Source organism: Nannospalax galili, unplaced genomic scaffold, assembly GCF_000622305.1.
Source record: "Nannospalax galili isolate Female #2095 unplaced genomic scaffold, S.galili_v1.0 scaffold1184, whole genome shotgun sequence".
Taxonomy (NCBI): Eukaryota; Metazoa; Chordata; class Mammalia; order Rodentia; family Spalacidae; genus Nannospalax; species Nannospalax galili.
Genome location: NW_008351624.1, coordinates 518030 through 541121, shown reverse-complemented (window position 1 = coordinate 541121; position 23092 = coordinate 518030). Strand labels below are relative to the sequence as shown.

Here is a 23092-nt window from a genome sequence, read left to right as displayed (position 1 = left end):
ACCAACTTTGGATAACCCCCAAACCCCCCCAAAACCAAATCAAACAAACAAAAAACCCCAACAACAACAAAACAACCAAATGATCCTAAATTTCACCTATGTGCTCAAGAATTAACTACCAAGACTTGGATCCCTCAATATTTTTACTTTTTATTTTAGTCTGTTTTTACATTACTAAGTGCATTCCATTTCCTTTAATCTTAAATTTGGCTACAGTTGGGCACTTGAGTCCCTGGGCTACGATCCTGAGTAGCAAAGGCAATAGCATTCTTTCTAAGAATGCCTCTGACAGGCAAGTTGCTGGGATTTTTGTGGGATGCAGGAGAGGTGAAGTAGCAACCACTTACCTTTTGTTTCCACATTAGGTAAACGACCAAATCTGAAGGTGCACATCAACACTACGAGTGACTCCATCCTCTTGAAGTTCCTGCGTCCAAGTCCAAATGTAAAGCTTGAAGGTTTTCTCTTGGGATACGGCAGCAATGTGTCTCCAAACCAGTACTTTCCTCTTCCCACAGAAGGCAAATTCACCGAGGCTGTAGTTGGTAAGGTGTTTAGGTATCCAACCTCCCCCCTCCCCCCCCCGCAAGAAAAGGAGGTAATAGGGCATAGTTATGACAAGATGCACACATTTGGAAGATGAGAAATATTTCTTTTACATTCTCAGCTGAATCAACTGCTGGAAAGATAAAACATCCTCCTAGGACAGTCCTTGATGTTAAAGCTTGTTATTGAGTACAGAAATAATTGTCTTCATTGCTGTTGTACCCATAATCTCTGGCCACATAGTTTAATTCATAAGGAAATGCCTGGGCCTAACCCTTGTGAAATTGTTTACAGGGACAAATTTTCCTTCATCTTTTCTCTGCTTTCTTCTGGTAGAGGTGACAACTAAAGATTTTAGAGTGTCTTTTCTTAAGATATTACCTTTAGAAAGAAAAGCAAATGTCTTACATTTTTAAAATTTAAAGTATTTCAGACAAGGAGATTAAATTTCAATATGATTATATAATTGTATGTTTCTTTGAAAATATTTTTGAAAATATTTTAATAACATAAAATTGTAGTTTGAGCCACCTTCAAGCTTTTTTCAGAAAAAAATGTAAAAAAAATCCTGTTGAAGTATTAAAACACTTTAGAAAGGATACTTTATTATGAAAACTTTCTAAGATTGATGTTCGTTTTCCACTGCTAAGATATTGCTTAAGAACTTTCTATGAACTTTAGAAGTTTAATCTTGTGTATTGAGCCACTCTGTATCAATGTGGTATGTATCCAAGTGCACAGAGAATGTGAAGACAAGTTGATTTTGGCTTTTTACCTCTTGTTCCTCCTAGAGAAGTCTCTGTTGCTTAAAACCAAATGAGAGAATAATACAGTTAATAAGTGGGAGGACTAGATTTTACATCAATCACTTTAAAGTAACAAAATTATGGTAATTAGGCACTTTTAACAAATATAGCAACATTAATTTTTTCCACATGAATTTCAGTATTTACAAATATTCCCCACTATATTATCTTCACTATAAACAGAAATCAGAAACCATACTCTCACCTCATACAAATAGAAACAGGTCTCTAACCCCTGCTTTTTTCACTGAGCATTAGAATTAACATTTTATTTTTGATATTTTTGAAATATCAAATTATTATTTACATTGAGAATTTGTTCATTTATTAACTTCCTTTCTCTAGCAGATGAATTCAATCTTAAAATGTAAGAAGTAAAATTACTAATGAAAATATGTACCAAAAACTTAAGAAATTTCTAGCACAATAAAAACCTCCATTGTTTCAGTAATGAAGTTGATCAAATGGACTGAGGATTAATTTATTTATTTATATTTTCATCCCTTATTTTTTATCATGGAAAATTTAAAAAATAAGAGAGACCATTGTGATGAACCTTGTCTTATGCACCTTAAATACATGCTACTGTTCTCTTATCATGTTCTATGTATCCCTTCATGCATAGTTTTTCTGTAGTATTTAAAGCATAATGACATATGACACTTTTATTCTAAAATGCTTCAGCATGCATCTCTAAGAGAGGAGACATATTCTCAAGAATCTCATATTTTTATTATATTATCACAATAATCCTGTATCATAATTTTTCTTGTTGTCTTAAAAGCTATCTATTTAGTATCAATTTGTTTGAATCAGTTTCTAAACAAAGTAAACATGCTACATTTGATTGTGTGCTTTCAATCCCTTCCTTGCCTTTTAAAATATCATTGATATTTAGAGAGATTGGGGCTGTAATTTTGTGGACTGATCACAGTTTGTATTTAAGTAGCTACTTTCATTGTGTGTTTTTCTTTCTCATGTAGAAGATAATTAGAGTTTACTGTAGAATAGAGGATAACGCACTCTAGAGTAGTAGATGGGGACAATGGCAAACAGACCACTGTGCCAGTCTAAATTTTATGCAGGATTTATACTCTTCTAAATTTTCTAGAACAGACAGCTTTTCTTAGGGGGTATTTTCCTGTCCAGGTGATTGATAGGTACATTTGGATGGTAGAGACAGGGTATATTATTGTTATTTGTCAGATAGTCTCTGAATAGACAATTTAAAAAGTTTAAATAGCTTCCTATTAATGAACTTCCAGGTAGCTCAGAATGTCATGTCTCCATTCAGGGCAGAGATGTGATTCAGATCCCGTTCTTTGGACCAGGTAATCAACAGTTTAGTAGTTTTAGTTTTGAGATTTACAAGCTGCTAATTATGAGGGAGGGGTCCATCCTCAATAACTTTCAAGCCTCCTAAAATACAAGTTTCTTCCTAGTACTCTCCCCTCAAAATCTGAGACCCTAAAATCATTTGGGAGATAAGCATTGGGTAAGTTTGTCTAGTTATGGCTGAAGGGAGTATAGAAGGGTTGGGTCCTCCACTCTTGCTGCTCTCAGGCCTCAGAGGATGATCAAAAGGATATATGGAGTTAAACTGACATAAGAGATGTGAAGGTGAATCGACTGCAAATGAGAGGAGATAAAGTTGAGACAGTAGTTAAGTAGACAAGCTTCAAAGAGTAACAGCATCTACTTAGATAAAGGCACACACTCATTTCCATCATGAAGACCCAGTGATCAAATTCCAAAGCTTTCTGCAGAAAAGGATGGTGGTTTCTAACTTACTTTGAATATGATTTTATATATCTTGTAAAACAGAAGAGAAATTAGCAGTGTTATCTGGAACACACACACACACACACACACACACACACACATACACACATCACATTCAACCTTGATAATAGCAAAAGTGGCCCCCTGAGCAGCTGTCAGGATATCTAAAGCTATATGGTTTTGTATAATTGCTTTTATCATTGTTTGGACTTCAGAATGAAGAGACATTCCCTGGGCTGTGCCATTTAAAGCCTTCATTTAGTAAAAGCACATTTAGTAAAAGTTTTAATATGACAAATAATGATCTCTAGTCCCATAGATGGCAAAAAATGGAAACTAGATGATTATACCAAAAGTAAGCAGTTAAGGTCTAAAGACGTAACATAAGTAAATTTGTAGGGTGCTCTAGAGTTTTTAACTGTCACTTCTACTCAAAGAAATCCTACAGTATATCTACCAATCCATCCTGGGATAACAAAGGCCACATAGTCAATCGGTGTCTGTAGGAGATGCCCAACATATTCCCAGAGTCACAATCCACTCTGTAGCAAAGGTGCTTATGCTGAGAACTGTATAGAAACTTAGACAAACTCTAAAGGGTGGCTATTTGCTAGGGAGGACTATTGCTTTCTGGGTAAGCTGAGTCTACAGCCAAAGGTTTTTAATGGATGACTTTCAGATCTGATTAGCACATTCCACCTTTTCAGAGGACTGGGATCTTTGAGAGTAATGAAGTTAATATCTATAGACTTACAGATCTGAAAAAACAAAGGAAATATTATTATCAGTTTGAAGAAATCTCAGGAGGCTGAACTGAAGAATGATTTTAATGGCCAACATTGGGGTATTACAGAGTGACTGGGAGGGAATAAAAAGCCCATAATGGAGGAATTTAGTGACCACGAATTGAAGTCCCTTTAGCTTCAGACTGGAGAAAATATTGTTTAGAGTTAGGAAAGGCATTGGAGTCCTTTTATCGAATTATAGCTGGGGTGTTTGTGATTGCCCTACTTGGTATTGTCAGTGTCCCATAAGCAGGGATGCTTATAAAGGCTGAATCATTGTTTTTCCCCTTTTAAAATTCATTTTGTCTTACATTATTACCAATTATTTCATTTTTTGACTATACTTTGCTGCTGGGTGTTTAAAATTATGCAGATGGCCAAATTAATTCCTTCTGTCTTTTTTTTACTGGTAGAGTCATTTGAAGTTGATACTTATTAAGGGTTTCTTTTAGGGACTTAGGAAGAACCCCTTGCTTCTTTTAGTTTTTTTTTTTCTTTCTTTCTTTTTTTCCTGTACTAGTCATGCCATATTCTGGGATGTACCGGGGGCTTGCTAATCACTGGAAGAGCTAAGGACATTTTCCTATGCCATGACCCTCTCTAAGAAGAATGTGCAGTGTTTAGAGTCTAACCTCTGGCATCTGCATGGCCTCTCTAATCAGTTGTCATAATGATTTACATTGAATGGATGGCACCAAATCATCCTGGCACAGAATAGACTCTAATCTGTGTTGGATATTCAGGCTGCAGGAAGCTGATAAATTGTTTAAGACCTGTCACCAGGTAAGTCAACATTTAAGCCGTTTGGAGTAGAAAACAGACAAATGACTATTTTTGAAGAACTCTGGGGACAAAGAACTCCTAGGAGGCTATTACATGCAGAATTCTTAAAACTCTTAAATGTCTTTTTAGATCAATGTGTTTTTTCTTATGAATCCCCTTTCTCTTCTAAAAGTCTAGTAAAAGCAGAAAATAGATCAGTTGGACTGGAGAGGCAGCTCAGTGGTTAAGAATACTTGCTGTTCTTCCAGAGGACTGGGTTCAAATTCTAGCACCCACGTGGTGGCTAACAATCACCCATGACATGTAACTCCAATTCCATGGGATATGATGATCTGACCTCTGTGGGTCAAAACAACACGGGTGTACTTACATACATGCAGGCAATACACTCATCCACATTAAATAAAATTTAAAAAATAGATCAGTTGACAGCCTTTACTTCCCAAGTATTTGGTTTTCCATTAAGGGGTACCCCACCATGCTCAGTTTAAATATGTGTTTTTGTTTATGAATGTATTATATTCAAAGTTTTGCGCACATCTGTTACATATTATTAATAAAAATAAGAGGAAATTCACCTCTCCATGCAGTAAAAAAAAAATAGATCAGTTAAAATTTGTTCTAGTTATTTTCAATTATTGTGATAAAACACTCTGACCAAAACTTGAGGAGCAAAGGGGGTCAAATTGGGGTCATACATCCCTGTCACAGTCCATTATCAAGGGAAGCCCAAAGCAGGAACTCAAGGCAGGAACCTGTAAGCAGGAGCTGAAGTGCCAAGCAAGAAGGAATGCTGCTTATAGGCTTGCTCCTCTGGCTTGTGCTTAGCCTGCTGTCTTACATAACTCAGGACCACCTGCCCAGGGGTGGCACCATCCACAAGGGACTGGGCCCTCCCACATCACTGAACAATCAAAAGAATGCCTCACAGGCTGACCACAGGCCAATCCAATAGAAGAAATTCTTCAACTGAGGTTCCCCCTTCCTAGGTGTGTCAAGTTGACAACTGAAGCTTGACCAGGGCACAATTTTTCTTTTTAATATATGTTTTTTTAAAATATAAATGATCCCTTTTCTTTTTACTATATATTTTAAAATATTTATTTTATTTGTAATTATGTGTCTCCATATGCATCTCTGTGTGGGTAATGTGCATGCGAGTGCACGTGCCTGTGGAGGCCAGAAGAGGGCATCAGATCCCATGGAGCTGTAGTTAACAGGCAACAGAGGTGCTCTATGTGGGTTCCAGGCACTGAACTCCTTTGTCCTCTGCAAGAGCAGCAAGCGCTCTTAACTGTTGAATCATTTTCACAGCCCCTATTTTTTTTATTTCTTTATGCTAAGAAATCTGTGTGTTTTTGTCTTTATTACTTCAAACTGCGCTCATGTTCTAAGTTAAATGTTCTTTTTTAGTCACTTGGTTGATTACTTACAGTCTTCCATGACTGTTTGTATTAATTGTTCCTAATTGAGTAGCCACCACATGTTAGCTTTCTGTTGTTGTAAGAAATTACTATAAACTTGATGGCTTAAAAAATTATAAATTTTTAATCTTATAACTATAGGGCAGAAAGTCAACATGGGTCTCAGTGAGTTAAAATCAAGATTAGGAAGATTAGGCAGGGCTGCATTCCTGCCTGGTGGCCCTGAGGGGAGAATCTATTTCTTGGCCTTTTCCAGCTTCACAAGTGGCCTGCATTCCTTTTCCTCCTCAAAGTCAACAACAGAGGACCAAGCTGTCATATCATGTTACCCTGGCATCTTCTTCCAGTCCTCTTCTGCTTAACATTAACTATGTTGTACAGTGCCCATGTAATCCAGATGAAGGTGTTGGATTCCCTAGAACTGGAGTTACATGGATGATTGTTACGCACCATGTGGGTACTGGGAATTGAACCCAGAACTTCTGCAAGAGCAGCCAGTGCTCTTAACTACTGAGTAATCTCTCCAGTTCCTAATCATATTATTTTTTAAAGAAAGCAGTGCTAATAAAAATTTTTTCTTTTCTTTTTCCTTTTTTTTTCTTTTTTGTGAGACAGGGCCTCCCTGTAGCCCCAGCTAGCCTGGAACTCACTATGTAGAATAGACTGACCTCGATCTTACAGAGATCCACCTGCCTCTGTCTCCTGAGTGCTGGGATTAAAGTCATGTACTACCATGCCTAGGATAAAAAAATTTTTTTAATTAAAAAAAGAAGATATAAAAACACTCGGTTTGATCCCCAGCACCAGAGAATCAAAAGGGGAGCAGATTAAATTTACCTTTTAATAAATTTGTAATGACTTTAGTAACTAAAAAAATTAAAAAATAAAAGTAAATATTATAATGAATCAGTTGAATAATTAGAAAAATGTTATCACACAAGTGCTTAATAGTAAATATTAATGGCCATGAGATCCCATCAATTATAAAGGGGGAAAACAAGCAAAACAAGAATTCTCATTTAATAGATCGTCGAGGGTCCTGTTTCCTCAGTGTTTTACTCACATCCTGAGTAGTCTCACTTCTGATTTGCACTTTAAGAATTTCTTTCTTTTCTGTTCAGCTGATGATCATTTTGCAAATATCCAATAAAGTAAAAAAATTGAGAACATTCTAGCACTTAACCTTAATGTCTGATATTTTATGATGTTCTATTAACATCTGAGAACACTTCAGGACAGTGTCACCTTGAAGGAGAATTACAGTCCATCAGTGTGGAGTGCAATTTGAAGAGTTTTTTCTGTCCTTACTGTAGAAAGGATTAAGTTAAAAAGAAAAAGAACCTCACATATCCTCAGTACTCCCACAAATTTTGAATGAGGAGTTTGTCTTCTAACCACGTGTTAGGAATCCAGGTTTAACAGAGGCAAGTGCTTTAATTCTCATGTCCACACAGCTGCTAACCCTTGCACCCATTTCCCTAAGAGCACATTTCCTACATGCATCTGTGGGCTTCTCGGGGCACACCAAGCCACCATCTTGATTGTGACGTCTCAGAGTGATTCCAGGTAGTGTTGAGAGCAAAGTTTACCTCCTACTAAGAGGCAGCATAGTAGAAGGAAACTTGTGAATCAATCAGACTTAGATTAAAATGGAGCATCACTACTTACTGTGGAGTAGTTTGAAGTAAGTCATTTAACTTCTCTGAGTTTTATTTTTCTGGTTTATAAATAGCAGATAGGGGCTGGAGAGATGGGTCAGTGGTTCAGAACACTGGTTGTTCTTGCAGAAGACCTTGGTTCAAATCCCAGCACCCACATGGCAGCTAACAACTGTCCATAACTCCAGTCCTAGGGGATCCGATAGCCTCTTCTGTCCTCCGCGGGCATTGCACAACATGGGTGCACTTACCTACATGCGGGCAATACACACACACACACACACACATAAAATAAAAATAATAAAAATTTTAAAAAATGGTGGATAATCTTCTGGAAATATAGTAAAAACTGGATAAATTATGTACTGCTGGTAACATACGCTCTAGTATAGAGTATATATGTTTTATAAATTTTATCAGTTGTTGATATAACAAGCTAAGTGCTCTTGGATAAGTTACTTCACCTTTCTGATCTTTATTTCAGTTGCTAATAAGGACTAATCTATATCTATACTAAAGTTCTGGTTTGTGCTAATGTTTTAGTGTCTACTTTGAAAACCCTTGGTCTAAACTGTTGTATTATTTAGTTTGGTTTTGATTTGGGGGTGGGGAGGTGAAGCCAGAAAATCATAGAGGTAAGGTACTTTAGCAGAGATATTAGTTACTGAAAAAATGGCCATATTCACCTGTGTCATACTTCAAGTATGTTTTCTTGACAGAGACAACTCTAAAAACAAGTTTAGGAAACAAAAGCAAAAACAAATCCAGGGCTGTGATGCAATACCCTTAGTGCCACGCAGCCCTCTCCCCTAATCCTCTTTTAATCATCAAGTGGGTGCTCCTGTGTTGAAGCAGCCTCTTTGCCCTTGGTGAACAGAGGTGGCATATACTTCTGTGGGCTCCAATGGAGACTGCAGTAATTTAAGTACCGAGATTGCACATTTTCTAGTCTCGGTAATGGATTTTTAACAAGAAGATAGTAAGAAATTCAACCTACTCTACTAAATATGAATCAACATAAGAGAGGACTAACAGTTTTATTTACTTAACTGATTATAAACTTAAGTTTAGATCAAAATTTAATAGTTTATTTTGAGTTTTCTCACTTTTACTTTGCAAAGGAAAATTTTAAAATATTTTAATGTAGTTTGTAATTTTGCAATGTTAATAAATTAGATGCTTTGAAACTTAATGCAGCTTATATTCCTGTACATTAGTAATATCCCTTTCAAGTTTTACTCCTGAGTTTAAAAAATGCATTTATTTACTCTGTGTGTGTGTGTGTGTGTGTGTGTGTGTGTGTGTTTGTATGTCACATACTGTATGTGTAGATCAGAGAACAGTTTGTGAAGTTGGTTCTCTCCTTCTACTATGTGGATCCCTGGGTTTGAAAGGTCACCAGGCTTAGTGGCAGGTGTGTTTACCCACTGAGGGATCCCACTGATCATACCCTTAAGTTATATTTTTGTACAGTAAGAATAAATATCTAATTTTCCTTCTATCATTGCAACTTAGATTTATAGTTGTCCTTTTTTATGTCTTTAGGGGGGTCAGTGGGGAGAGATGTGGATAGGGGAGGGGAAGAAAAAAAATCACAAAAATTCAATAAGAAATAAAATAAGACACAAATATAAAAAATGATTGAGCATGCTTTATTCATTTTTATAGCAGTGGGATGAAATATAAAGTAATGGAGATTGTTACTACTTATTACACTGAAGGAAAATATCACAAGGAAGGTGGTTATGAAACTCTGAGAAAATAGCTAGAAGTAGAGGGTGACAGGAAAATGAAGTAGCTATACAGGGAAGTAAATATACTGATGTCAGAAGAAAACTAATGAGTAAAGAGGAAGGATAAAGGATCAGGAGGAGGTGATGGAGTGTGGCCATGGAAACCAGGTAGAGCCCTGCTTCCAGACAGAATTCTTTTTTAAAAAATATTTTATTATGTTTATTTTATGTATATGTGTGTATTGCCTATGTGCAGGTAAGTGCACCTGTGTCATGCAATGCCCACGGAGGACAGAAGAGGCTGTCGGATCCCTTGGAACTGTAGTTACGGACAGTTGTTAGCTGCCATGTGGGTGCTGGGATTTGAACCTGGGTCTTTTGCAAGAACAACCAGTGTTCTTAACCTCTAAGCCATCTCTCCAGTCCCTGGACAGAATTCTTAGAGAACTAGAAAGAGGTTGTGAGGGGGAGAGTTGCAACAGGTACCAGTGACAGAGGTGCACAGTTCCCAAATACAGGAAAGAGACAACTGCTTTGCAGTTAGCATTATTTGCTCCCTCTTTCCTGTAAGGAAATTGAAGCTCTAAGTGTTTAAACACCTAAGACTATGTAGTTAGTAAATAGCAGGTCCAGGATGTGACCTCAGAAGTATGGCTATACAGCCCAAGCACCAAATCCCTGAGTTTTACGGCAGGTCAAAACTTTACCCTGGGTTTGGGAGAGTTGATCTTAAGGGAGAGACTCTAGATAGACGGACTAGACCGCAGTGGATGAACTTGCATTGAGGGACATCTGGGTACACTAACTTCACTCAATAGGCCTTAACATATATGACAGAATGCATGAAATCCAGTTGGGGACTGTAGAGAGGTGCAGATGGGGGAGGGAGGTATAAAGATGATTAAGATGTTTTGTATGAAATGCACAAAAAAGCAGTTAAGAAATACATTCTTAACAGTCACACTAAAAATAAACCCCAACAACTTAGGGACTCTTAGCTGAGCTGTGGTAGAAAGCACCTGATGTTTTGCTTCAATAATGCTCTTTAAACATTTTTTTTAGGCCATGCATTGTAGCTACCTAATTCATAAAAATCTAAATGAATGAACTAAAAATGGAGGCTGGAGAGATGGATTAGTGGTTAAGAGCACTGGCTGCTCTTGTAGAGGACCCAAGTTTGCTTCTCAAGCACCCACATGGTGTCTAACAACCGTCAGTAGCTCCAGTTCCAGGGGATCTGACACACTTTTCTGACCTCCATGGGCATTGTACAACACTGGTGCACCTACCTACATGCAAGCAATATATTCAGACACATAAAATCAAAATAATAAATAAAATCAAAATGAACTAAAAGTGCACAACACACTGTGTCCTCTAAACTTGTTCTTTCTCACCACCACCAGTTTTGTTATGGCTGCCCGCCTGTCACATGGCTCTTCGATCTGGTCCACCCAAGGCCAGGGAAGAAAACATTTATGCTCCTTGTTATGAGTATCTGACGAGCATTTTCTTTTAGCACGCTCTAGATGATGTGCTGTTTTGATGAATAGCATTTCACCGTGCTGTTCACACTGGCCTTGTACACCTGGGCTCAAGGGATCTTTCTGCTACAGCCTCCCAAGCAGCTGCTGCCATCAACAACAGGCACCAAGAGCCAGGGCACTTGGCTTTGACATTACTATTGATGTTCCTGATTTGAGAGAGAGGGAGTGAGAGAGAGAGATACTGAGACCTGTCTTTCTTCACACTCCACACAAATAAAAACTCCCAGGACCTAATAACCTCAAGGGACGTGTTTTCTTTTTATCTTCATGTTGTCATGAATTTAGAGACATAAGAAGTGAATGGGAGAAAGTTTGGGATTCAGACTGTCTGAAACAGCTGTGAGCACCACTGATGACAGGTTTTTCTGTTTTGTTTAAAACTTTTCCAAGTTCGTTATTTTTCTGAAAATAGAAAAATTTTGTGGGAAATATTCGGCCTTAAAAATTTAAGATTGATCCAAATTTTTCATTATAAAAATTAGAAATCCTAGAGTCATTTTATTTTCTTCCAAGGCACACAATTTAGCAGAATTTAAGAAAATGTCAAAAAGAATGTTTAAAGCTATTGGCTTTAGTGGGTATCAGGTTCTTAATAAATGCATACCATCACTTAATTAATTTACCATGATATACCAGGAAGGCCTGCTTTGAAAACAAGCAACCATCTCCCCATGCTTTGATAAAGACAACATCTTTTCAATTTTCTGTTTTTCCTACTGGATTCAACTGTAATAATTTCCTTGTCTGCCTGACCTTATCAAACAATAAACCATCTCCAAGTTTATCTTTTCTTAGAAATACAATCAAACAAATTTGCAATATTTCAGTAGAAAGCACAGAAACTTTTCAAACATAATGCACACAGTGCTGAAATGAAAATCTAACTTTTAAAAATTCATTATTGAATATATATTTCAAAGGTCCCCTTTTCTTGTGGAAGAGGGGGACAAAATACTTGAAGTCCGGTGGGGGGATGAAGGGCATGGATGGGGGAGGGAATCTAAATTTGATTAAGAACTGTTGTGAAATTACAAAAGTGCAGTAAAATTTTAAAAAGTCCCCTTTTGCCATAGGTGGAAAGGATATTTGGCTCTAGGATATACTGTTCCAGATTCATTGTAAAAGGCTATTAAGAAGAGAATTTTAAATGGAAGGGGTCTGAGGGCTATCCAGGGAATGGGTATGCAAGAAAACAATTAGAATTTCCTTTATTCTAGGAATATCTCAAAACTCAAGGGCTACAGCTGGGTGTGGTGGTACACACCTTTAATCCCAACACTCACGAGGCAGAGGCAAACAGAGCTCTTTATATATATATATATTCCAGGTCATCTGGGACTATATGGAGACCCTGTCTCAAAAAGACAAAACAAATGGGGTAGAGACATGGCTTAGCAGTTAAGAGTACTGTCTACTAATGCCCACTACAGCATTTAAAAAGAGAGGAAAAGACAACTTGCTGATTTGGAAGTCTTTGACTTTGAAAACCATCTGAGAACTCATGGAACTTAGGCTTCTTTTGAAAGAAAAGTATCCAAATGAAGTTTTGATCTTTCAATAGACTTTCCTTGAGAAAGACTATTCAAAACAAACAAAAAACCAAACTTTGCCAGCTTTTCATGGGCAAACATGTATGTGCTCATGAATAGGCCAAAATCCAGCATTTACAAACCTTAAACCAGTTAACAGACAATACCCCACACTAAACTTCTCTGTGGGGTGTACATTCAAAACAGGCGAAGAAAAGACTACAGCCAACAATTTAATGTCAAACAGGTTTGCTAAGTAGGAAAGGATGTGTACTGACTGTTAGAACAGCAAGTGGGTCAAAGAAATATTTTATTAAGTATTTGTAATATCAGTGGGAGAATTTGTCAGAGCCTGAAAACGAAGCAGGGTTAGTTTGGGACACTGGCGGGATGAGGTGCAGGCTCTGTGCCAGGATCACAGGAAACAAGACTACCTGGGACAGCAGACCTGCCCAGTGTGCAGGGAATGAGGTCGGGTCAGTGCTGGCTTCATGAGCAGGTGGCCTGTGCCCTCAGAGGACCCTGTGTTCATAGTTAAATGAGTTACTATCGCTCTTCTGAATTCTTAGTTTTCTTCACATTTCATTTAGTAATTGAGGTTGGATGAGTTCAGGCCCTGAGGGCTTAGAGCTTGAACTTTTATGCTTTGACTTTCCACCCCTTCCCCACCTTCATAGTTTGGTACTTAACTATCTTGTACCCAGGACTCTAGTGCTTTTGACTGGTCTTCCATTTCCCACTTAAAAAATTATGTTTATTTTATATGTGTGGATATGTAAGTGGACCCATGTTGTGCAATGCTCATGGAAGTCAGAAGAAGTCATTAGATTCCTTGGAAATGAAGTTCTGAAAGGTTGTTAGCTGGCATGTGAGTGCTGGGAACCAAACCCAGGTGCTCTGCAAGAGCAGCCAATGCTCTTAACTGCTGAGCCATCTTTCCAGCCCTCCTCCCCCCCCCATTTCCCACTTCTAATAACATCTTCAGCTGGCTTCCACCTCCAGTAGACCATTTGGTGTGAACTCAGGAAGGGCTAAAGTATATATACATATACGATAGTAACACCCAAAAGGACATGTTGGCAGATGCCCTTGCACAAGCTGGCACCATCACTGTGTATTCATTAGGGCTCCTTTTTAATAGGGATCTCACAATTTGATTTTTGTATTGGGCCCACAGTTTTATAGCTGGTCCTGGGTGTTTTCAATAATATTTCCTCCCAAAATCTAATCAAATGAAAGTAAACAAAACAAAACAAAACAAAACCCCCAAAACCAAAACCAAACCAAACCAAAACAAAACAAAAAAACCCTCTAATAATGTCCCCTTCAAAGTATTTCTGAAATGACATTGTATTTGGGAAAAAAGTACATGTGTCTTTCTTCCCAGCCAACTTTAGTAAGCTGTGAGACATGAAGGAGTGTAGCAGAGCTGTGAGGACACGAGTACTGAGAGAAAGCCCCCTCCCTATGCCTTCACCCATCATAGCTGAGTTCCCATTCCATGTTCAGCTACTCCACCCACTCCACAGCATGGAGAAGGGAGGCTGTGTCTCATACTGTCATAAACTCTAAGGAACTCTTTTTACCATCTATACCAACCTAAGCTTTGAGGACCCTTCGGAAGAGGTATGTGAATGTTCTGGAACTCCTTCCATGGCTGATGTTCAAAAACATTTTTGTATTGCTGGTCATTTATACTTTGGTATTATCCTAACCCCGGGACCTGGGCCTGATACTAAGTCTTAGAGGCTGAGGAAGCCAAAATTCTTTTTGAGCCAGGGGCACAGCAGTGTTTGTACTATCAAAATGGGCACAAGTTTATTATTTAAAAGATTTTGTAATAGAAATACCCAACAGAATAGTATTTGCTTTAAATTTTGTCTCTATTTTTCAAGCAGAAAAAGAAAAGGTTTATTGATCCACACTAAAACATATACTTTGTATAAAACTGTGTTAAATAAAAGAAATAATTCCATAAATGTATCTATTAATTATCTGCTTTAAAAAAGAGTGGCTTTCTTTTACTGACAATGCTGGTTCCCAATCCCTCATAGATTTTTCTATTCTTCCTGCAAAGCCTCATTTATTCCTAGTTTCAGGACATGTTTATTGGTCAGTTGCTACTTTTCATGCTAAGGTATATAAATGAACAAGGTGGAGAGTCTTGGCAGGTCCAGCCTGAGCTCATCCCACCAAGTCTTTCTAGGGCGGCTTTGAAATAGTCTAAAAGGTGGGTTTATTTAGTTCCTGATAATTCTAGTCCTATAGATATTCTTTTTTATACACAACTAACAATGTTTTAGTAATCAAAATTATTTATTAAATTTACTAAAATTTTATTCCTAAATTTGGTAAACACTGGAAAGTTAACATAATGATAGCACTTCTGTTTTATATTCTACCTGGATTTCTGGTTACCACAAGACTTTGCTAAAGGATTGTCCCAAAAGAGCAGCAAGATTCCTTCAATTATCTAGAAAAATATTCTATCATTTTTCCAAAAGAGATCCTCTCCTTCCTGAAAGGACATCTGTGATATTCATTTGGGTCAGTCTGTCAACTGCTGCTGTCTAGCCTTTGCTACCTTAATGTTATTTAACTATTATTGGTAGATTTTTATTTTGTTGCTGCTGATTCTGCCCTGTGTGGTAAAGTGTGCTTATGATTTTCTAGCATCTAGGTTCAGGTTGGATGTGAACTTAATTGAAATGAGTCACTTGTAACCAGTTGCTGAACCCAGTTTTCTGTCATCATGTTGTTTTTGTTGCTCAGTTCTTTGTCACTAGAATGTGAAAAGGGATGGGATGGGTGGGAACAAGGCTGGTCACCCTTATGAAATTTAGAAATACTGGTTTAGAAATACTTAAAAGTGACCTTTTAAGAAATGAGTAGTTAGCTGGGTGTTGTGACATACTTCTATTATCCCAGCAATTGGGAGGTAGAGGCAAGAAGATCATTCATTTGATGCTGACCTGAGACATATAGTAAAACCTTGTCTGAATTATTTTTTAAATGAGAAGATGTTTTTTTGTTTACTTTCTTCATTCCCAACTCCCCGTGGCACTGCTCACCTCTGCTAGACTTACTGTCAGTGAGGCTTCTTGTTTTACTTCTGTCTTTGACTCCTCATGGACCAGCTTTGCCAGGCATGTGCCTGCAGCAAGGCAGAGCCAGCTAATACTGAACAGTGGAGCCCAGGCTTGGCTGAGCTCTGTCTACTTATCCACCTCATGGCCATACTTAGGATGCTTAGTTTTTCAGAACAAACTCCTAGGTGAAGAACCCTACCTGGCTTTACAATATAAGGATGCTTTTCAAGAGGTGAGAGGATTCACCACTGGGTAAGAATGATGATTATTTTTCCCTTCCAGTAGCATGTACAGCACCTTTAAGCAGTATGAACATTAATCAGTAGAGATGAGGCTCTGAAGTCAGCATCAGCATGATTTTTCCTTGTTTGCTCTACAGCTCATGTATATAGTGTTTCCAGCAATAGGATTTTACCATCCAGTTCTGGTGGGTAACCAAGAGCAGGGGCAATGGCCGGAATTGTTTGAGGGTCTATAATCAAATTATATTGTAGAAAATTATTAAAAAATTCCAAAAAAAAGAGAAAAGAAGGGACTTTTCAAACAGACACCACTCAACATTAGTGTTGATGAAATGAGGTACATAAGCCATCTTCCAAGTGTTAGGAGGCAGAGAGAGTGCTTAAAACTGGGTTGTAGCTTCTCAGTTTGGAATACAACTAAATACAACATGAAGACACCTACAAACTTTGTACATCTACTTGTAAATTGTCATGTAAATAGATTTTTGTATTCATTCTTAACTTATTGTCACACCGGGGCTGACGAAATAACGTAGCAATTAACAAGTACTGCTCTTGCAGAAGACCCAAGTCTGGTTCCCAACATCCACATAGGGTGGCTCACAGCCATCTCTCTAAATCCAGCTCCAGGGGATCCAACACTGTCTTGTGACCTCTGTAGGCACCTACACACATATGCACAAAGCCACAAACAGACATGTACATATATGCATAATTTAAAATTTTAAAAATAATAAGTCACAATGACTTCTAATTAAAATGGTTACCTTATTTCATGAAATGAAAGAATAACTCCAACAGTCAAAACATGACTATTTCATGTATAGCTAAAAATAAAGCTGTTAGTAACTTCTTTTATATGTGTTAGGACATTTATTTTTTACTCATTGAAAAATTTTCAACTCATTGGTAATAAGTTTTATATATTTCTCTTTCGGCAAATTTTTCTTATTAAACCATTTTAGAAAAGTTTTGGATTTATCAAAAAGTTATAAGGTTATTGTAGAGAATTCCTAGTTAAGAAATCAACTTTCATATAGCTTACATTAGTATAGAACATGTATTATAGCCTGTGACCCAAGAATGACACATTATCTACTAACACCCATACTTTGATTTCTTTACTTTTCACCAGATCCTACCCAGGATGCCACACCATGCTAGTGACAATGTCTCCTGTGCAGTTTTGAGGTTTCCTGCTAAAGTTTTTTGAACACTGTTCCTCCATTTATTTTTGTCTCATGTTTTTTCTCATAGACTATGTCTTTGGACCGGGAGGAAGTCATGTCTATTACTTGAGAAAAAATATTAAAAGTAAAATATAAGTGAAAGAATGGCTGAAGAGTTGAATGTTCTTTACCTTGACAGCCCATCTCCTCTGCTTTACCTTTTGACTCACAAGTCTCCGTAGCTTTGACTTTCCCTCCATCGCCCTTTCTGTACTAACAAGACACTGGGGATATAACACTAAGAAATGATTGTTCACTTGTTTTTCCTCCAAATCACTGACCATCTTCTGTCAGCCTTGAAGTTGTCACTTTCTTGACTTTTCTAGATGGTATCAGGCTATGGCAAGATCACAACTATTCCTATCCAACTGCAACCATCGTACATCATCAATTTTAAATTGCATTTTAGAGATGTTAAAAGTCAAGGGCAAAGTGTGTCATAGAGGAAATATGGTGTTTTGAATTTTGAACATGCTGTTTCTCACAAAATAGCTCTGTGTTCCATATTGCTAATCCACCATTTGGGGTTCAGGCATAACTATGTTACTTTTATGTCTACAGTTCAATTTCAAGCTAGTAAGTTTCCACTTGCCAGATTAGTAAGAAATCCACAATTTTCTCTATTAGGATTCTGTTTTGCTCCCATTTTTCAAAATCATAGTAGAGATGGTGCAGCCTGGACGGAGAACTGTCTGACTTTCAGCTGAAGTGGAATTGTGGGTCAGCTCTTCCAAGGTCCCCTATCCTGTCTCAGCCTCATGTGTGAAACTTCCATAGATCTGTCTGGTTTCTAATAAATTGTTGGCAGAAAAAGTGGCTACTGAAACTATTCTATTAATTTAAAATAATAGGTGTCAGTATGACATTTCCATGCATGTGTACATGTACTGCAATCACATTCAACTCCACCACCTTCTCTTTTCTGCCTACCTCTTTTCATTGTCCTTTTAGCCAAACAGTGCCTTTTTTTTGGTCATGTCTTTAAAAACATTTCTTTTTGTTGTTTTTAGTTATGTGTATATGTGTCTGTGTGTGAGTACGTGCACATGAGTGCAGGTTCCCCATGGAGGCCAGAGGTGATGGATTCCTCTGAAGCTGGAGTTGTAGGCAGTTGCAAGCCACCCTATGTGGGTTCTGGGAACTAATCTTGACTCCTGTGCAAGAGCAGTAATTGCTTTTAAGTGCCGAGCCATCTCTCAGACCCTGTACGTGTGTTTTTTTGAGACAGGGTCTCCCGGTAGTACTTGCTATGTAGGACAGACTGGCTTCAATCTCACAGACCTCTGTCTGCCTCTGCCTCACAGGATGCTGGGATTAAAAGTATGTGCTACCATGCCTGGCTTGTTCGTGTCTTTGAAAAAAAAAAAAAAACCTACATTCTACCTATAGAAAAAAATCATGCTGTCTTTCTAAGTCTATCTTATTTTACTATGCATCATAGTCTTTAGTTCCTTCATTTTTCCTGCAAATTAAATAATTTTGTTCTTATTTATGACTAAATTATACTCTACTGTATCTATCCATCTATCCATCTATCTATCATCTATCTATCTATCTATCATCTATCATCGATCCATCTATCATCTATGTATCTATCATCATCTATCTATCATTAATCTATATGTCCATCTATCCATCTATCTATCATCTATCATCTATCTAAAAAAAAAAAAAAAAAAACCTACATTCTACCTATAGAAAAAATCATGCTGTCTTTCTAAGTCTATCTTATTTTACTATGCATCTATCATCTATCTATCATCATCTATCTATCATTAATCTATCTGTCCATCTATCCATCTATCTATCATCTATCTATCATCTATCATCGATCTAGCTATCATCTATATTACATTTTCCTTATCTATTGATCTGTTGATGGGCACCTAAACTGATTCTATAACTTGGCTTTTGTGTGTAATGCCACAGAGGAAAATTGACATGACTGGATATATCATTTTTTAAAACTAATTCATGTCTATGCTACAAAAATGGAATCATAGTATTCAATACATGAAAGAATAAAAGGCATATTATCCAGCTATTAAGAAATATGAAACTGTGAAATATGCAGGTAAATGAATGGAACTGGAAACTATCAACCTGAGTGAGTAACCCAGACCCAGAAAGATAAATCTCATGTGCTCCCACTCATAAATAGATGCTAACTTTGAATCATTAGATAAATGTTTTTCAGTTGGAAAATACTTAGAGATCAGGAAACTAATAAGGGGAGGGGAGACAGAATGCAATGCTATAAATGGGAAAGGAGAATAATGGACAAGACAGCTTTAATATGGTGACGAATGGGAGGTTAAGTCAGGTGACAGAGCAATAGGAGGAGGCATAACCAACACTGAAGGCCTTTTGAAAGAGTCATGTGGAAACCTAGTGTAGAATCTTTTTACAATATATACTTATACAATATAAAAAGTTTAAATGTAGTTATCCTATAACAGGGGTTCAGATACAATAATACTACAGGCCAGGAAATGAAAATCTTAGTGCCAAGAATGGATTCCCTTTTCTGGAGTTGTAGACCAGAGAGATCCCATAGATCCGCCCCCCAAACAATACTGGTTAATGCCATTGCACTTGGTTGCCCACCAGAATGTTATGGTAGGACCCTATTGCTAGAGACACTATGTAACAGAGACCCAGAACAAACAAGGAGGACTCAAACTAGTACTGACCTCAAAGCTTCATCTCTGCTGGCTAGCTTCATAGTACTAGAAGATGCTATGCATGTTACTTGCAGAGAAGGGTAATCATCAACCTTACCCAGCAGTGAACCACATGAGCTACAATAACAGCTGGTACAATAGTGGCACAGATGTTATGTGAGTAACCAGCCATCTTCTAATTGGATTTTACTGTTATCAGGGTCAAAAGCCTGTGGCTAGATAGGTTATAGGCTGTAGGGGAGAAACTATTGTTATTCTGATTAATAAACATAGTATTAAACTGACTCATAATGACTTGTTGGTATACTCACAGATTAGTGAATGGCTCAGCTGTTACCAGAGAAAGTTCTTGTAACAGATGGTGATTAACACAGAGACCCACCAATGGTCAACATGCAGTGAATAAGAGGCTGAAGAATGCTCAACCCTAAGTGGGACACGCCCTCTTTTCCCAGGGCTTGGGGATTATTGCAGAAGAGGGAGCAGAAAGATTTTAAGAGTCAGAGGTGGTAGATAAACACAAGGAAACTGTGTTTTCTGGATACCACAGGGTAGCTTCATGTGTAATCTATTCACTTATGATAGCATGCACAAGACTTTTGCAAAACCAAACCAGACCCCAGCGTGGATGGTAGAGATAGGCAGGAAGCCCCAGCCCGAACAGAGAATCTATTGGCAATTGATAGATTCTGGGATAGGGAAAGTTAGTTTTCTTTATTGGTGTGACACTTGATAGGTTGATCCAGACTTAAGAGCATTTAGGAAACACAGATTAGACTCAATAAACCTTTAAAATGAGTAAAATAATAACAGAGGATATGAAGTCCAGGGTGGTGGTGGAGGGGAGAAGGGAGGGGGCTAAATATGGATGGGGCTACAAAATACAGAGTATGAAATTCTAGAATCAGCAAAAATATTTTTTTGGTCTTTTTGAGACAGGGCCTCCCTGTAGCCCCAGATGTCCTGGAACTCACTATGTAGACCAGGCTGGCCTTGAACTCACAGATATATGCCTGCCTCTGTACAAATATTTTTAAAGACTAAGAGGTGAAAAATTAGAGTGAAATGTTCTGATGAAATCAGGGTAATTCAATAGAGATGCCTATATAGTAAGCAAGGATTACATTTGATAAAAACTCAGCTATTACAATATACAGAAATTAAGATATTAAGAAAACATCTATTTAAACTATCATTCATTAAGAATTAGTTTTGCATTTTGTCAATTGTGTTTCCAGGGCCTATGGAAATATGACTAAAACTTTACCTGATGTTGGATGACTGTACTAATCTACATTTGATCATAATTTACTGATGAACTGTGTAGCTCTGTTTGACAACATGGTTTAAAGATTTTTTTGCATTGATATTTATGAATGGGTTTGGTGTATAATTTTCTCTAGGAAATGTTTGTACTTTGAAACTTGTGGTGCTTGTTTTCATTTTTTATCATTTTCCTCCCTTGTAATCTGTTCTTTAATCCTGTAGAACACATACGCTTCTGTGAAAATTCATCATATTGCTTCCGCATAATTAGTAAAATACAAATTAGTAACTAACATATAATTAGTAAAATACAAATTAGTAACTAACATATAACTGGTCCAATTACAAATAAATTGAATCATCATGAAGAACTCTATGAAACTAGGGACTCTGATTTTTCTCCGCTTTGTCAGTGAAGAAGCTAAAGTACACAGAGGTTAAATGCTCTCCTTGTACTGCTAACAGCCAAGCAGGATTTAATCCCATACTCATAAATCCAGAAATGTACTTCAACATGGAACCAAGTTGTTAAAATGATGGAAGAGAGGGAGGGAGGGAGGGAGGGAGGGAGAGAAAGGAATGAACGAATACGTGAAAGAGTGTGTGTTTAGGGCCTCTGCATGATGTTTTGGAAGATCAACCTGGCTTATCTCCTGTTTCTGTGGGCATCTGCATGGTAGAAACTTTGACATAAATAAATACCACTGTGATGACATTCTGAATAGTGAAATTTCTAAGACTATTGTCTTCTACCAAAAGCAGATTCATTATGTAAGAGTTAGGATTTAAATAGAGTAATCATGGTGGGATTATTTCCTTGACTAAAAAAAAGTAACATTTAAGCATGTGTAAATGACTTTAATATTAGATTTCCTTAAATGGTAGCTCTCATACTCTTTACTCTAGGGCTTATTTGTTAAGCAAATTAAATTTATGTCATTATGTAAGATTAACTATCAGAATTAAAAATTTAAAGTATCCTACACAAACTTTCTTAACTTGACATTTTAATTATTGTAGTCTTTAAAGATAATCGATTTGGGCAGAATTTCAGATATAGCTACAATGTATGTATTTCTGGGCTGCTACAAATCACAAAGAATTTCATAGAGCAGAACAGAAATAGAAATCTTATTTTTTGGTTGTTTTATCTTACCATGTCTGTATTCCCAACAGAGCACAAAGCTTGCTGAAAAATTCCAACTTGGAAGGATTTAATGAGCAGAGGGAGCCAATACATGCACTCAGGTCCCAACTGCTGTTCCAATTTGTGATAAACTGTAACAGCCTATGCTTTATGCAAAATGACTATGAACATAACGAAAACTTATTTTAAAAATTTTATATGATTTTGTGGCTAGGATCATGGCACTATCTTTGACTTCTATGCCGTTTTAGTATTTCAAGTTCTTTTTGAAAATTTATTTTTATTTCGTGCGTATGAGTGTATTGCCTGCATGTGTGTAAGTGCACCCATGTCATGCAGTGTCCACAGAGGACAGAAGAGGGCATCAGATCCCCTGGAACTGGAGTTATAGATGATTGGTAGCCACCAGGTGGGTGCTGGGATTCGAACTCAGGTCTTCTGCAAGAACAGTCAGTGCTCATAACCACTGAGTCATCTCTCCAGCTCACTCAAGTCCTTTTTTAAAACCCACTAAACTGTAATAAGTGACTCTATTAAATAATTAAAAGTTAGCTCTAAGGAACTCTCTACTGCAATGAGCAATTTAGTAAAGCCCAAGATTTACCTTTGCTTTCTATAAGTAAATTATTGAAACGTATTAAAAGGACATCTTGAAGGCAAGATTAAGATACTTATTTAATTTCTAGGGCTAACAAAACTAACTTCTGTGGCCCTTGGCCAAAAAGCAGAAAAATTCTCATTAAAGATAGGGAAAATAAATCTTTTACTTCCACGATCTCTACTGTTAACTTGTCATGTATTGTTATATGTTTGCTAAGTAATGCCACTTTAAATAAAGAAAA

The 23092-nt window shown here is 37.3% G+C and overlaps 1 protein-coding gene across 12 annotated transcripts in view; it reads left to right on the top strand.

The window, feature by feature from the left end:
* The window catches only part of Abi3bp (ABI family member 3 binding protein), a 255155-nt gene that overhangs the window by 76683 nt on the left and 155380 nt on the right, over nt 1-23092 (top strand). For all 12 annotated transcript variants that reach the window (XM_029553747.1, XM_017802040.2, XM_017802041.2 and 9 more), the window contains exon 2: nt 366-545. In XM_029553747.1, coding sequence (XP_029409607.1) covers nt 366-545 — 180 coding nt within the window. The remainder of the gene's footprint in view (nt 1-365; nt 546-23092) is intronic.